Raw genomic sequence first — 16846 nt, 5'->3', positions numbered from 1 at the left:
CAAAAAAGACCTGCTGCGAGTGATACAGGACATCCATCCTTATCATGCAGCTTGGCAGTGTGCATACCTGATGATTGTGTTGGGAACACTGTCTGGGATTGCAGTCCCCAAAGCAGGGAAAAAAACCCCTCACCTTAGCTATAAAAATAGTATGAGAAGCTTTTAGAAACCCTTACAAGATGTCTGTTAGAACAAGTGTGGCAAATGCACACCCACTGCATAAAGGTACTATCCACAAGCAGAAATATGATTATAACATGTTTCCACAACCAACAGGGTAAGTGTACAGCATGATCTACATTGGTACCACCACGTCCCTCACTGCCACTTACAACCGCTCAGTTGCCCACCACTGGGTTTCTTGGTGTCAGCAGAGGACGGAGGGATTTGTACTGCTATGGTCAGCTGGAAAAGAGAACAAGTCAGAGAGGATCTTTGTTGACTGGGTTTGCAATTAGAGACTGACTCTGTATGACAAATCCGGGCCATGAAAAGAAAGTGTAAACAATAAAGTCCAGAGTGAGATCCAAACTCCTCCAATCTCAGGGAGTTTGGATCTCAAATTTTATTTTGGGCTCCATGCAAGTCCCTGCCATCCTAATCCCAGCCCAGAAGAGCAAATACCCATCAGTGCCAGCCAGCAACAGGGCTACTCACAGAAGGACTTCCTGGGGAGAGAGGTGGAGGAGAGGTGTTAAATGCAAAATCATGATGTGCTGTTCATACTCTTGTAAGCCTGATTCAGAGCCCACCAGTGTCAACGAGAAGATATTTGGCTAGATAAGTATGGTTCCTTCTAGTACAACAGTTTTTGTTCTGTTGCCATACTACCACTGTGCTTCTCTTTTTCCTGGAAAATAGAAAAGTCATGAGGAAAAATGTTCCCCTGTGCTCAAAGACGACAACTTGGAAATGCTGTCTCCCTTGCTAGCTTCACTAGGGTCAGAAGTCTTGTTCTCTGCCTCATTAGATGCTCTTGCTGCTATTTCTGTGCCACTCTGCTTGATTCTTTGATGCTAAACACTCCATTTGAGATGTCTTGTTTAAAGAAAAAATACCAACTTGATTCAAAACTCTTTTTCCAATTAACCAGCAGCGGGCTTTCTGCCAAGAGTCAGCCACTCTGTCTCCTTCTGAACACAGAAATGCGCCCTGCTTTCAAGGTGCTGTAGCGCTATTTGTGGCACTGTCTGGCACAGTGCAGTTTGATCTCAATAGCAATGACACAACTAGAAAAAGGTTGGCATCAATACCCACGCAGGGCAGGCCGAAGTAAATGAAAAAGGGATGTAAAGAAAAGGAGAAATGAGGCAATTCCCCACAAAGAATACCTGTGGGATATGCAGAAAATCAGACTATCTTCCCCTCTCCCCATGGCCCTTCTGACCTCAATATCCATGAAGATGTTCTAATCTAATCTGATCTAATAATCCAGCATAATCTTCAAGAGCGTCATGAACTGCATCTCACCAGTATTGTCTAATAGCAGTGAAGTAATGGGCCTGTTACAGATTATGTTGTCTGTCTGCAAGAATTATTTTTGGCTTCAAAAGCAACATTACTTCCTCACCAGCTACCCAGAAAAACCTCTTCCAGCCTCTGCTGGAGAGACTGCAGTGAAAACGCATGCTTGGTTGTTACAGCCTGTGCAAGTGAGGCTGGTCTGCTCTGCTACGCAGGCTGGTGACTGGGAATACATCCACATGCAGCACTGGCCACAATAAACACTTTCTGGTTCTTGTTGCCTGGATCCAGCTTCTCACATTATGTAGGCTTCATTTCCCATGGTGACAGGGAAAATGTAAGGTATACTGACATCTCCTCTGCCTCATGAATTTTTAAGAACTTAAGAATTTTTAAGAATTTAGAAACTGGGCTTGAACTGGAAGGTCTTTACTGGCTGAGTATAATATGGCCTATTTCTGTCTTGTCTGAACGAGCCCCTGTGCACGTAGCATCTGATGGAGTTCCAAAGTCAGTACAAAAATACCTGCACAGACCTTCCTCTTGCAAAAGTGACAGTTTACAAGAGAACAGTTTTAATAGCATTTTCCCTAATATGTCCTTGGACACCCTTAGGCAGACTCCTGTGCTGGCCTCAGGGCAACAGGTTTCTTGTCACTAAAATACAGTAAATGGGTTTCAATCAGAACAATATCCACTGTCTCCTGGAACCAAGGGTAACTTTCAGATTGGTGCAAAGTGATGTAAAACCAGCAAGTCACTAGGGATTTACAGCCGTATCATTCTGGAGTAAATAAATACTTGGAGGGCAGGAGATGGTCTTTTTGTGCCCAGCTCTGCAGTTGAGTGTGCAAGACAGTACTTGATCCAGCTATCCCTCTATACACAAAAGCTTTGCTGTGTACTCCGGTTTGTATATCTTTTGCAGCGAAACATTATCAGCAGAGGAAGTAGCAACACCTACATTTCTGGCTGCCCAAAATTTCCCACTGCAAGCTCCTGCTTTCCGTCTCTTCTCATTTTCCGAAGCTGAAATCTTGCCTGCTGATGTTTTCCAGGCCACCTAGCTGCCTCAGAACAAATATTCCGGAAGGTTTCTGCTAAAATCAGTTCAGCAGTTTGAGACAGAAGCTGGGGCAAACAGGAGGCTTGTCTCATGCAATGCTAATTCTCACCTGTGTTCCTCTGAGGTTATCTCACTCTTCCCTGATTTTGATCAGAAACTGGAAATTTGGCAGTTCAGCAACCCTTGCTTCGGGAATATGCCTTTTGCAAGTCTCATCAAAGCTTGCCGAACTGTGGCTGCATGATGCTCTTGTGACAACAGGTGTGATGGTGAAAGAAGCAGGATCTAACCTAGGAGCTGTTACAGCACGGCCCTGTGATCTGTACAACAGTCTGAAAATTAACTGGCTTCTACACCAAACGCAGATTTCTTCACTGTACCTCTGACAGGGGACAGAAACACTGTTTGTGAAGAAGTGAAACATGAGATAAAACAACAGCATGAAAGATCAGTCTCTGAGGAAATGAGTAATTCTGTATGCAGCGCAGGGGAAGGAGGTCAGCGGTACACAGGGGAGGGGACTGAGGAGAGGCTGGTTTTAAATACATGAATATTGAATTCCTTTGGTAGGGGAATTCCTCCTGTATGCGGTATCAGGCAGAAGTCTGGGGGGAAATAAGGACATTCCTTTCTTATTTATTCTTCCTTGAAGGTGTGCTCACAACAAAACTCTGCTCTGAGAAATGCTGTACTAATGCAGGACAAAACCTTGCCCCAGAAAGCCCACATGAATGCAGGGGATGGCAGCACAAAGGCAGCAGTGGACAGAGCGAAAGGTGATGCCGTTAGTGTGGTGGCAGCCGAGTATAGTGAAGTCCTCTTGACGTCTTGAATGTGGAGAAAGGCAAATGGAAACTGCTGGAGTGGGAAACTGTTCTCTGGCATAACGCTAACTATTTTTAAGATGTGATAGACTGTGCTGTGAGGGAAGAGCCAAAGGATGGCAAGATGCTGGGGAAAAAGCTGAGGGCAGGGGAGAAAGAAATCGAGAGATGGGAAGGGGACAGGTTGCTGGAGTAAGAGGAGGGTTTGGAGAGCAGAGGGACAGCTACTGGCACTTGGTCAGTTTATCAGCTGCTCTTCCCTGAAGTGTCAAACACAGAACTAGAAGAAATGCAGTTTGAGGAATCCAGAGTGTTAGAAAAGACAACAGAGGGGTTTGCGCAGGAGAAGCAATGAGAGCAGCTCAGCTCATCTGCCAGTGCACCCTGGTCTGCAGGAGCTCTCTGGGCTCCACTGACAGGACAGGAACTTTGACGCTTCTCCCCACACGTGTGTCACGATCCCAAACCAAATCCCACCTGGATGTCCCCAGACCAAAGAGGCAAAGCAAAGAGGAAGATGAAGCTAACCAGGGCTGCAGGGTGGCCTTGCAAGAGAAGGAGGGGTGAATCTTCAAGGGAGCAGAATCTCTTTGACACAGAATTTGATATGGAAAAAGAGATAAAAACTATTTCAGAATATTGGCACAAAAGAGGTAAAGCAAATGAATAAACATGAGAGACAATACTAATTGTCTGAAACACAATCTGTTTGACTTTTGGTTTATAAAGATCTCTCCACTTTAGTTCCTATGGTAACTATTGCGCAAAACCACACTTTTCCTAATCATCTCCACAGAGTTTAAAGCAATTTTGCAATCCAATCAAATGTAAAGAAGAGTATTTGTTTTTGCATTGAGAAAAGTGCTACCTAATGAGCAAACAGTGACTGGGAGAGGCCAGATTTACAATTATGACCCTAGAGAGACACTTAATTACTGAATAATTAGCAGCTACTGGAGTTTCTTAGCACATAGGGGAAAGGCTGATGGACAGTGGTTGTGAGAAGGGCTGTTGCAACTCTGAGGTCTTCCAAGCAGTTTTCCAAAGTGAGAAGGAGCAAACCTTGCTGCGCATAGCATTTTCACCAGCCAACACAAACTGCAGTCAGGCATGGATTGCATAACGGCAAAAGCTGAGACTGTGAAACTCTTTGCTCACGCTGAAGCTCTCAAGAACCTGAGCCCCTAACACAGGGGCTTCTGTGCTGAGGCAGCTCAGGTACTGGGGAGCAGAAGGCCGAGGCTGTTGGATAGGAATGTGCTTTCCAATGGGGGTTCTCCAAGCACAGTCCCCTGTGGAGGGGAGGTGTCAGCTAATCCTCCCCAAATGTGTACAGCATGAAAGCCATGCTAACAGGCACCAAGCCCAGTCTTGCTTCTGGGAAGGCAGTGGCACCCTCTGTAGGCTTCAGTTTAGGCAGGTAGAGTTGAATTATTACCCTTGATACAGAGGGTATCTCTCCTCTGTAGGAGGAAGCATTGATGCATGGATTGTCTTCCTGGAATGAAATCCAGAGCTACAGCAAGGTAATTAGCTCTTGACTTTAATTCTTCTGACACTGAAGCCCAGAAAACTCTTCTGAGTGGAATTCTAAATGCCAGCTTTCCCAAAAGGATGAAGCTGCAAACAGTCAAATAAAGTAGGCAGGCAGTTTTTCCTCCTACAGCACTACAAAATGCATCCGTAGGCTTGCCTGGGACTTCCAGGGTCAGCCTGATTTCACCTTGGGCTTTAGAAAAATGACTTCATGTCTCCTGCCTCGTATGATTATATGCAAGAAAGCTCTCTGCATCATCTCTTGGCATTTCATAAATACAGGCTCTGTAAATGAGGTCAGGGCTCTGATGCTCATACCTCATCCAGGCATGCTTGCTGCAGAGCTTGGTCCGTGTTTTGAAATACTTACCTGCCCAGCACTCTGACATCTTCAAGTGGTCCTTCAAAAGGTCAGCCCTGGGCAGATAGCCTCTGCGCTCCTACTGCTCATTCATCTGGTTTAGTGTTCAACTCATTGTCAGGACATATAAGGGTACTTAAAAAAAGGAAAAAAAAGGAGAAAATACTTAAAAATAGAGTGGGCTCAATTTGTTCACATTTCAAATATAGATGAACTAACATTCTGAAAAAAAAGCAAAAGAGTGGGTGAATTTGCGTGTAGCTTTTTTTAAATGATTTTGACCACTTACAGAATGAGTTGAATTATGAAAATTTCATTTCTGTGGCTTTAACTTCGGGGAAAATGTTAAGACATTCAAGCTTTTTAGTCTTTTTTTCATTTTCAGCTCAAAAGAAAACAAAACCCAAAGGAAGCAGAGTCTTTCTACTCCCACTCCTACCTGTGGGTTCTGATTTTGTGAGGCAGAGATGTCATCCAGAAAAGGATGATTTCTTGATTACACAGGCATTTTTTACTTTATCATCTTTTATCCTGTATCAAAACCAAACAACTCTGTGGGCAGGAGAACGTATCAGCCTTGTTTCCTGGGCCTAGTGCCTCACAGCTGAATGTCCCCTTGTCTGAGAAGCGATCTTGCCGACTGTAGCTTTCCCTGTGGTTAAGATACTCATAATTCCTTTTCCCTTTGTTAAGCAATAACCTGGGTTTATGCTTCAGCCTCTTTCTGTGCATCAGCAGTACTCAGTAACTGAACAACTCTTTTAATGAAACATACAGACGATATTTTTGTAATGCCAGCCTTGGTCAAAATGTGAGCTTGTGTACTGTGGTTGTGTTGGCACAAAGGACTGTAGACTGACCACAAAATCCCCTCTACCTCAGCTCCTTAGAAAAACAGCCTAAAGCCAGAAGTACTTGAACAAGGAAAAAACCCTCTATGTTAACAGCTTGAAAGACATCAGGGTGCCCCTAGCAGGAAATACAGTTCATTTCTAACTGAGGAGGATTTTCTTCCTTCACTCTCTTCCCCATTTAGAAGCAGCCTCAACTCTACCACTGCGTGGCAGTGCTGAAAAAGAACATGAAAAAAAAATCACTAACCAGTGAACAAATCAACTCAGCAGAGTGGAGCTCAGCCCACGAGGACAGAAAGTCCCTGCTCTGCACTGTAGGGTCAGTTTTGCAAACAGGCATTTGCACCTCCTGACCTCCACCAGCAGAACTTCGTTCCACTAGAGGAGACAGTGTTTTGCTCGGGGCCTTCTCAGAGGATGTGGATATCAGGGTTTGCTGAAAGGAAGGCTGTGGGCAGCCTGATAGTGGTCCCCGAGGCTCAGGAGAGTTCTCACTAGTGATCCTACTTTCCCCTTTAAGTGATGGTGCAATTGGAGACCGACGTTTGTTGTAAAGGCAGGATACACTGTGCTCTCAGCACAGATCTCAGCAGACAAACCTCCTCCTTCCTGCAAACACCATCACTGAATTTTAACACTAGCATAGCACCTCTGGCAGGCAGGCCCAGGCATTTTTCCTCGCTTCTGTATGCAAGAAAGCATGGACAAACTCTGCAATAAGATAAAAGGTTAAGGACCTGTAGTAAAACTTCGTTAGCGTGTGTTGGCCTACAATTTAACTCTGGCCAACTGTGCAAGGAAAGAGCCATACCCAAGGATCCCTGTTTAGATTCAGGACTAAGCAGAGAAGGGCAGTGCCAGGATGGTCTTAGAGACAAGTTACTCAAGTTGGTCAAGACCAGAATCACAGGGCTCCACAGCCTCACAAACATAGAAGTATCTGGTATTGCTCCCATGGAAGAGTATCACACCTCTAAGAGAGCATGAGGGGAAGAAGAGGATTGGGCTGTGGTGACTTGTAGAGGAATTATAAAGGAATGAAGGCAGGTTAATTAACATTATTAATATACAGCTGTGGGCTTGCTTCAGGGGCGGTGGGTTGGCTGATGTGGATAAGGTGCAGCTGTCCTGGCTCCTGCTAAGTAGTGAAACAGCTCTAGGGACCATATGGAAGAGGAGCAGCCACTGAAGAGAGACCTGGAAGAAACAGAGGGAGGAGAGAGAGTGCCCTGGAGGTAGAAGAGACAAGGAGAAGGATGCAGCAGAGGCAAGAAGTGGGTGGAGTGGCCTGAAGAGGATGAAGGAACAGCACAGACAGTAGATGAACTGTTGAAACCTTGTGGGGGATTGGCGGCTGTGCCGGGGCAAGGTGTGACAACTACTTATTGAAGTTAACCTGGTATGTGATGGTAAAAGCCTTGTTGCAGCCTACTAGTTTTTTTGTGCTGCGACAGTGACTACTGGATTAAACCTGTGCTGTCCCTCCACACTCTGCACATTTCTGAAAGTAAGTCATAAAGCAACATTATTTATTTTTTTTTGCAAATCTGGTGTCACTGTAATAGAGCAGGCACAGAGGAAGGGAAAAGAGGTAGTGTTGGATGATGTGTTTATTTTTTAATATTGCTCGGGGCATCCAATGTTTGCTTTGTTGTTAAAATTCTTTATTCTTGATCCTTGGGCAATGAGGCAGACATTTCTCCAGTCAGCTTGGGAGGGCTGAGATGAAGAATGCATAAAAGATATGGTCAAGGCTTTCTTGTTCTCAAATGCCTCAAAAACTTACAAAGAAACAAGGCAATGTTAATGTAATAATAACAGAGATAAAATAATTCACAACAGTAATTACCCTTAAAATTTTTACTGGAACCAAGCAAATGCTGTATAAAGTCGTACTTTTCAGGGTCTTCCAAGCTGTTTCCTTAGGGAGTTTGGTGTGCCTTTGAAGCTACTCTTTATTTACAGTGAATGCCTATTAGCTCCTTTCTCCTTGAGCCTAGGACCATTAAATGGCAAAATCACTTTTCCTGCCTCACAGTTCCATATGTGCTCTTCCATGTGGGACTCAGTCCCAGAAGAGTTCTGCTGTGGTATCGTCTAAAGGCTGTGTTGCAATTTCTTCTGTTGTTGCCTGTATGCCATCACATTTTTTTTCTTTTATTAACCTGCACATGAATTAAATCAAATTCATCCTCCATGCAGTCATCTGTTTGGATGTGCTGAAGGAAGGGACATTCAGTTACCCTCTCATTCACCGTGAATAAAAGGTGGGAATGTGTTTCTATCCATTCTCTCTAGGATGTAGATCAGAGCCATGTTGCTTGGTAGCCACCCAACCTCTGCTCCACTTGGGACACATTTGTTTATGCACTTATTCTTCAATGCATCTTAAATTATCAGGATGTATACTGCTACCTTGAAGAACGGAATCATCTAAGTTGGCAAAGATCTTTAAGATCATTGAGTCCAACCATTAACCAAAGGGAGTTCTTCGCATCTCATCACTGATGCAGAACGGAGAAATTCTTGGATTATCAATAACAAATTTTAAAAATTATGACTAAAATGGAAGGGCAGTGAGCAGGGAGAGTGCTGTAAGCAGTGATTTATTACTGAATCGGTGAATAACAAGCTTCATCAAGTGCTTATTAATCCCTGAAGTGTTCTTCTACAGAAATGAACATACACATTGTACTGCAGAAAAGTTGCCAAAATCTAAAAGAAAAAAAAACCCCAAAACTAAAAAACCCGAACCCCAAAGGCTGATTTATTCTTTTTCCTGCACTGGTCTAATGGCTGCTGCAGTCCAGCTCTCCCCACCTGCCAAGGGCTGAAGCTGTGGGCTATGAAATTATAGCAAAGGCCCCTTTGAAAGATGCAAGGAAAGAAATGATCCAGGCGGAAAAGGCAAGGTGGCATTATCACAGCCACTCCTGACCAAGAGCTGGAGAAAACTTTGTGGTCGAGAAAGTATGTGCATATGGGGAAAAAAAAGAGGTTCCTTCCACTGAAAAGCTCAAGGTGCTGACAGATTGCAGTGAAATGATGTGGGATTTGTCTGCTCATTACTGGTGACCTTTTTCCTGACTTTTGCTTGAGGATTAAGTACTCAAGTACTAAGTTACTTTCTGCCAGAAGTAACTAAAGCTGTGGCAGAGAGAAGCAGGGGTTCACCAAGTGAGGGGAATCTGTCCTCCTTGTGACCTCGTACAGCAGTTTCCTCCCCTCACGGTGGCCTGCCATCTGCCCCAACTGCTCAGGGCTCTCTCCCATTCTCCAGGCTGGGAACGGGGCACAGGGGAATAACACAGCTGTAGTATTTACTGTGGCTTATTTTGTACCTTGCAGCTGTTTGTCATCTGGGTGCAAAAAGCAGAACTTTCAGAATTCCAAAATGCAGGTGTTTTTTTTAAGTGTCAGTGCAAGAAAGGACAAATAAATCCTACTCCAAATGCCTGCCTTACACAGAGGGTCCTAAACTGAGTCTTCACCATCTAATGTCTGAAATGCCTTTATCTGTCTCTAGCTCTGCAATTCAATGTGGTGAGGATGCATAAAGATGTTTATCTCTCTGGATAATTTTGTTGCACATCTTTTATATTGGGAGTTTTGAAGATTTTCCTTAGCTGCGTATTCAGACCCTTGTCTACATTGTTACCAGTTGCTCTGGAGCGGTCATGAGACACAAGTGAGTTTGGATGGCTTGGTCATTCTGCATCTCTTTGCTTTGTTACAGTTGTCAGAAATGGAGAGGCAGCAGCAGAAGCGTGCATTGGGCACAGAGAGCAAGCAGCCTGTGCAGGCCCCCTTGCTGTCCAGCTGGGGGGCTGGGCTCCCTGGGGAAATGGCATCCCACATGCAGCAGCAGGGGGGAAGCAATGACTGTCCACAACGCCGGGAGCAGGGCTTGCCATAGCAAGGCGTCACCAAGCCTGTCCCGGCTGCCGCCCGTCCCACACCTCCAGTGAGGACCGCGGCGGGGGGGCGGTGCCGGCTAGAGTCGGAGGCGGGAGAACCGCCCCCCCCCCATTGGCCGGGGCAGCGTCCGCGAGCCCGTACAGGTCCACTCTCAATAGGCTGCCGCGCCCCCTGGGCTCTCCCTTTGGGCCCGCCCACAACAAGCGAGCTTAGACACCTCCCCGTTACGCGCATGCGCTTGTCCCGGAGGCGCGAGTGCGCAGGCGCCGGTGTGTGCGGCCGCCGGAAGGCAGGGGCGGGCGGCGCGGCAAGATGGTGGCCGCCGGGCGGCTGCGCGCTCGGCTGTGCGCTTGGCTGTGCCTGGCGCTGGCGGGCGGCGCGGCCGCGCTGGGGAAGCAGGGCCCAGTGAAGGAGCTGTCGGACGGCACGTGGCGGGAGCTGCTGCAGGGCGAGTGGATGGTGGCGTTGTGAGTCGCTCGGGGGTCGCTCGGGCTGCTGGGCCCGCGGGGTGGGGGTCTCAGCGGCCCGCTCTGAGGCCGCGGGGGCCCGAGCGGTGCAGTTCGGTGACAGTCTTGTGCTGCCCCCCAGCTACGCCCCTTGGTGCCCCGCCTGCCAGAGCCTGCGGCCCGAGTGGGAGAAGTTCGCCGGGTGGGGCGAGGACCGGGAAGTGAACGTTGCCAAAGTGGATGTCACGGAGCAGCCGGGTGAGAGCCTGTGGCGGGGGCGGGCTGGGCGCTCCCGGCGCCCTCCCCGGGGCTTTGGGCTGCCGAGCGCTCGGGGCAAACCTTCCCTGCCAGTGTACGTGCTTCTAGGAAACAAGCGGGATTAGTAGGAAGTAACGAAGATCTTCCATGGAACTCTGCCGAAGGCAGATTGGTCTGTGTGAACTAAACGCTCAGGTCTTTCTTAATAGGTACAGGGGACAAGAGGGTTCCTCTAGAGAGTGATTCAGAGGGTTTCAAGGAGACTTTTTGCTTTACTCTTAAAGCACCGTACAGAGTGAAAATGTGGTTTCTGCCTTCCCTGTGGTAATGCCTCTGTTTGTTGGCAAAAGGGGTGAGAGTGAGAAGTCTGGTATCCTGCAGCTGAAGCTCACTGCTCTGAATTGCCCTCACGTCATTGTGGGATATGTTAAAAAATTACCTTCTCCATGCTAATACTTTTCTCCAAAGTCACCATGACTTTTGAAATGTGCCTCACTTGGGATTATCTTCTGCAAGCACTGGAGGTTGCGGATCATGTGGGAAGAGGAGAGCATCTCTCTCTAAACAGCTGCAGCCAAAATAGTCAAGTGGAATAGTTATCTCCAGGCATCTTTCCCGCGCCCCCCCCCCCCTCCCCGGAGAAACTTTCCCACCTTTTGTCCAGAGACCTTTCTTTTTTAGACTATGTGCAGTACTTAGATATACATACGTTTGAGCTTGATCACAGAGTTTGATACCTGGGGTAGCAGCTGTTTTTATTTTGGTGTATAATAGCATTTTTACCTTTTCTTACATTAGAGTGGTGTACTGTTCTGAAGATAACTATTTTCTTGCAGGATTAAGTGGACGATTTATCATAACAGCTCTTCCTACCATCTATCAGTAAGTATGCAATGCAGCAGGATTTTTTGGAGGAGAGGGGAAATATTTTTTTCCTTTTCTTGGGAGCACATGAATGAGATTTAACATGCTCTTAAAGAGCGTGAGTTACTTTACCCTGAGACAACCACTGTCTTTACCTGCTGTGACCTTACAGTACTGCCAGTTGATTCTTTTTCTTTTCCCTTCAGGCCTTATTTATTCTATTTTTTCATGGGTGTTTCTATTTTGCAATCTTTTCTCCACAGGTTGATTGCAGTGCATTTGTGTGGCAAGTGCATTAGGAAGATCACTATCTTTTTATGGAATTGCAGCCTAAAGCTAGCCAATATACACATGGAGTCAAGATTCTAGAAATACTTGTAGACAATATTTTTTGGAAAATGTTTTAGAGCTAATATCATCTAAAGCAAAGTAAAACTTTTTTTTTAAAAAAAAGGTGAGGTAATGGGAGGGAAGATGTTGAGTGGAAGCAAATGTTGCATGCTTGCATTGTCTAAAATAAAGGACTTTTTTTGGTTTACAGCTGTAAAGATGGAGAGTTCAGGAGATACCAGGGTGCAAGAACTCTAGCTGATTTCGTAAATTTCATCAGTGACCAGGAATGGAAATCTATTGAACCAGTTTCATCATGGTTTGGTCCTTCCTCTTTCCTGTGAGTTTTTGGTAGGGTTTTTACGGTAACTTGTTGTCAAACATGCCCACTTTCAGGACATGTTGGTACAGGTTCTTAGGTGTGCCACACCTGGTGCTACCTCCTTGATGATGAGCAGCTCATGCAGCAGCTCTGTGCTGGTGAGAAGTATGTGAACGTGATGGGTGGGTGGTCATGCCTCCTGCAACGGCTGTGGGAGGGTTGTGTGCACTAGCATAGCAGAGATGTCCTGGGGAAGGTTTACTTTAAGGCTTTAAATAGTTACAGGCTGTATTGTTTTACTGAACTCTTGGAGGTAACTTACACTTGAAGTTCTTCTTTTGTTTATACAGCAGATGTGTGTTTTGCCCAGCTAAGTTCTAGGAGATCAGCAAGAAAACCTGGAAAATAATACAGCAATGTAGTTTAAGATATGGGCTGGCCATTTAAGAAGACACATCTGTAGCAAAGTTAAAAGCAGAGTGGAAGGGTGAATGTTCCTTCACTGAAGGACAAGTGAAGTGGGGAGACTGTAGTTTGAGAAGAAACCTGCTCAAGAAAAAGAAGAATTTTTTCTACTTCTGTGTCTTTGAAGTGCTTTTAGTTGTTGCTGCACGTGCTGTGTGGTGGTTTCAGAGTACTTCATGAACTGTGAGTGATAAAGCATGTTGGGGACACCATTGGTTGTGGCAAATGAACCCAGTTGTTTGTGGTTTTTCTTCTGTCGGAGCAATGATGGCTAAAACACTTCTGTGCTAACTGTACTGTGCTTATAGCAGCGTTCAGTTTATGAATTTTATTTTAATAAAATCCGTAGATGCTCAATTCTTAATATCTTGAATAGAGCTCCAGCTGGTTTCTGATAGCCTGTTGATCCAAATGTAACTTAGAACAGAAGCAAAAGCAACTAAATTCATATGTTAGCAGATCCAAGTCAAGGAAGTTTGTGAATTCATAGTTGTCCATGTGTGGAACATTGTACAAGCTGATGTTGTTACCAAAGGTAGCCTTATGGGAAATGAGTGTTTATTGGCATACAAGACAAAAAAAGAAGGTAAAAATCAGAGTAGTTAGAAGGAAAACCAGCTGTGAGCAGAAAGTTGTTCAACATGGTACTAAGTAATGACTAGCCAGGCAAATCGGAAGATACAGGTTTGTGAGCAGCTTAAAGATGTTTTCAGTTACTTTTTTCTGCTTTGTTTCAGGATGAGCAGTATGTCAGCTTTGTTTCAGTTGTCCATGTGGATCAGGGTATGTGCTTAGATCTCTACTTTATTTTTTAACAGACATGATATTCAGCTATTCTTGAAATGATTCTCTTGTCTTTTATTCCAGCACTGCCGTGGCTATTTAACAGAAAATATTGGAATACCGGTCTGGGGCTCATATGCTGTTATTGCGTTGACAGTTGTATTCTCAGGAGTAATACTGGGACTTGTAAGTGAAACACTTGAAATGGATTGGCTTGAGACTACCGTGTATTACACTAATTCCTCCTCTGCTTCAGTCTTTGATAGTAAGATGAGTTATTCTTGGGGTACCCAATGCCCTGAGCTGGAAGACCGGGACAGGGAGCAGAGCGAAGCCCTCATAATCCAAGGGGAAATGGTCAATGACTTGCTACACCACTTAGACACACACAATCTGTGGCACTGGGTGGTTTCCCCCCAGGGTACTGAGGGAGCTAGTGGAAGTGCTCACTGAGCCACTTCCCATCATTTATCAGCAGTTCTGGATAACCAGGGAGGTCCTGATTGACTGGAAGTTAGTAGATATATCGCCCATCTTCAGGAAGGGCTGTAAGGAGGATCTAGGGAACTACAGGCCTGTCGGTCTGACCTTGTTGCCAAGGAAGATTATGGAGCAGATCATCCTGAGTGCCATCACGCAGCAGCATGTACAGGACAGCCAGGTGATCAGGTGCAGTCAGCATGGGTTTGTGAAAGGCATATCCTGCTTGACTGACCTGATCTCATTCTGTGGCAAGGTGACTCACTCAGTGGGTGAGGGGAAGGCTGTGGATGTTGTCTACCTGGACATTAGCAAAGGTGTTGAAGCTGTTTCCCACAGCATTCTCCTGGAGAAACTGGCTGCTCGTGGCTTGGAGGGCTGCACTCTTTGCTGATAAAGCGAAGATAAAAACCTGGCTGATGGCCGAGCCCAGAGAGTTGTGGTGAATGGAGTTAAATTCAGTTGGCGGCTGGTCCCAAGTGGTGTCCCCCAGGGCTCAGTGCTGGGACCAGTCCTGTTGAATGACTTTATCAATGATCTGGACGAGGAGGTTGGGTGCACCCTCAGTAAGTTTGCAGATGATACCAAGTTGGGCGGGACTGTTGATCTACTTGAGGGCAGGAGGCTCTGTAGAGGAATCTGGACGGGGTGGATCGATGAGCTAAGGCCAGTTGTGAGGCTCAAGAAGGCCCTGCACTTGGGTCACACCAGCCCCATGCAACGCTACAGGCCTGGGGCAGAGTGGCTGGGAAGCTGCCCAGCGGGAAAGGGCCTGCGGGTGCTGGTTGACAGCTGGCTGAACATGAGCCAGCAATGTGCCCAGGTGGCCAAGGAGGCCAACAGTGTCCTGGCTTGTGTCAGAAACTGTGTGGCCAGTAGGGCCGGGGCAGTGACCGTCCCCCTGCACTCGGCACTGGTGAGACCGCACCTTGAATCCTGGGTTCAGTTTTGGGCCCCTCACTATAAAAGGGATGTTGAGGTGCTGGAAGCTTCTAGAACACAAGTCTAATGAGAATCTAAATGATTCTTTGATTCTGATATGCAGGGTGTTTGGAGATTTAAACTTACCTGTCTTTGGTTTCAGATGATGGTGTTCTTATCAGACTGCATCTGTCCATCCAAAAGGCACAGACCCCCACAGTACTCTGATTCAGGTGAGCCCACTGTATACTTTTAATTCAGTGAAGCTGTTTGGTAAACCTTATATAATAGATATCGGTCTGTAACTTGTGTCTGCAGGACATGAGATTTAATGTAGAATCTTACATTTGTGATTGATACTTTGCTTTACCTGCAGCTGTTTGCCCTTAGGGTTTATAGTGGGCTTGCATTTTCTATTTAGCTAAAGCTAAACTATTCTTAAACACATTTTTTTAGGAGAGGAAAAAAAATGTTTTTACAGCATTTTCATACCTGCAAGATATGAAATTCCGTATGTGAAAGGAGGTAAAAGTTTTCAGTGGAGCAATTGGTGTTGTTAAACTGGGGGTTTTTAGGACCAAAGTGAGGATTAAAAATGAATTTGTGCTTCTGTGGATAGTAAGTGGTTCAGTTTGGGGTTAGTCTATGGAATTTTTCAAGGTGGTCTTAAAAAGTAATGGAAGAAGATCTGAATGCTGGTTTATGGTTTGTAGTAACCTGACTCATTTTTTTCAAAGCTGGAGGAAGTTTTATATTACTCTGTCTAGGTAGTCTGTAATCTGTTAATACTTGCGGGTAACTTCACGCTAGCAACAATTCTACATAAGATGTCAGCTTAAGTGACTGACACTGGAAAGCGCTACCTGGATTAAATTAAATAAAATTCTGTGCTAGCCTGTGGTGTTAAAAAAAAAAGTGTATTTCACATGGTAATGGTATTTGTGTATGCACATTTTCCATTCGCCTTAAGGAAAGCTAGCTCCAGAGTCAGCTCAGCTGCCAAAAAAGCTGGATGAAGAGCAAGAAGCAGATGAGGAAGATATCTCAGATGGTGAAACGGAGGGTAAAGAGGAGTCCACCTCATCACCAAATGCTGTTAGGCAGCGCCCAGTGAACACTGCTGCTACAACGGCTAAATCTTAGTTTTATTTGCATGCAGGATTAGTGTTTGAGTCACCAACTCAAAAGGAAATAAATATCAAATCCTTCAGCTTGAAGGGAAGAATGACTCCTGTCATGGTAATACTGATGTGTTTCACAAATTTGGGGGGGGGGGGGAAAGCATCTTTGGCATCAGATATTCAAAACTAAAATATGCTGTTGCTAATGGCTGAAACTTCTCCTGTCTGTGCAGAGAAGTGCCAAGAAGTAATTTATGTGGCTTCTTGAATGACTTGTTCTATAGGGATTTATTTTTTTTAACAGAGTGTAAAGCAGTGTACTTGTTGCATTAGGGAACATTAGCAAGGAAAATGCACTAACCTGTTTGCTGTTAAAGTATTCAGAAAGGTTTCTCAGTATGAATTTATCTAATTGTACTCTGAAGAAATGCTGAGGGGAAAAGTTCCTTCAGTTATGGGACATGTTCCAGGCTTTTCATGTGACAAAAACTGCTTTCTGCTGTGACAATGAGTGCTATAAACCTCTCCAATCTTTCTTCCAAAGAGGTTAAAGTCGCTGTCTTCATTCAGAGGAACAGAGGTTGTGTTCTGAACAAAAACTAGAGAGCTTGTCTCTGCCATCCTCCCAGATGGAAATTACCACCAGCACTTTGTGTAACGTGGATCCTCTGGCTGACCAGAAACCTACTATTTACATAGACTTCTTTTAGAAAAGGCTGTAGAAAAATATGAGTTTCTTGGCTAAGTAATTCTTCTCTAGAGAAATTACAAATAGCACCATGAAGTCTTGTTTGTCTCAGTGACTCTGATTCAGGTAGGAATAGTTTACATCT

At 45.3% G+C, this 16846-nt stretch overlaps 1 protein-coding gene across 1 annotated transcript; it reads left to right on the top strand.

Annotated features, from left to right (window-relative positions):
* Window positions 1-10299: 10299 nt before the first annotated feature.
* Window positions 10300-16194, top strand: TMX1 (thioredoxin related transmembrane protein 1). Its single transcript, XM_040600545.1, has 8 exons — window positions 10300-10490; window positions 10612-10727; window positions 11564-11609; window positions 12133-12261; window positions 13446-13491; window positions 13576-13677; window positions 15056-15125; window positions 15863-16194. Exons 1-8 carry the CDS (start codon window positions 10336-10338, stop codon window positions 16033-16035), a joined length of 837 nt encoding a protein of 278 aa, XP_040456479.1. The 5' UTR covers window positions 10300-10335; the 3' UTR covers window positions 16036-16194.
* The last annotated feature ends 652 nt before the right edge of the window (window positions 16195-16846 follow it).

Source organism: Falco naumanni, chromosome 7, assembly GCF_017639655.2.
Source record: "Falco naumanni isolate bFalNau1 chromosome 7, bFalNau1.pat, whole genome shotgun sequence".
NCBI classification, from domain to species: Eukaryota; Metazoa; Chordata; class Aves; order Falconiformes; family Falconidae; genus Falco; species Falco naumanni.
This window is presented reverse-complemented; position numbering and strand designations above follow the sequence as displayed.

Coding starts and splice junctions, on each gene's coding strand:
- TMX1 (XM_040600545.1), top strand. CDS start 10,336: ATGGTGGCCGCCGGGCGGCTGCGCGCTCGGCTGTGCGCTTGGCTGTGC. Junction 10,491..10,611: donor GGCGAGTGGATGGTGGCGTT/GTGAGTCGCTCG, acceptor GCTGCCCCCCAG/CTACGCCCCTTGGTGCCCCG. Junction 15,126..15,862: donor CCCACAGTACTCTGATTCAG/GTGAGCCCACTG, acceptor ATTCGCCTTAAG/GAAAGCTAGCTCCAGAGTCA.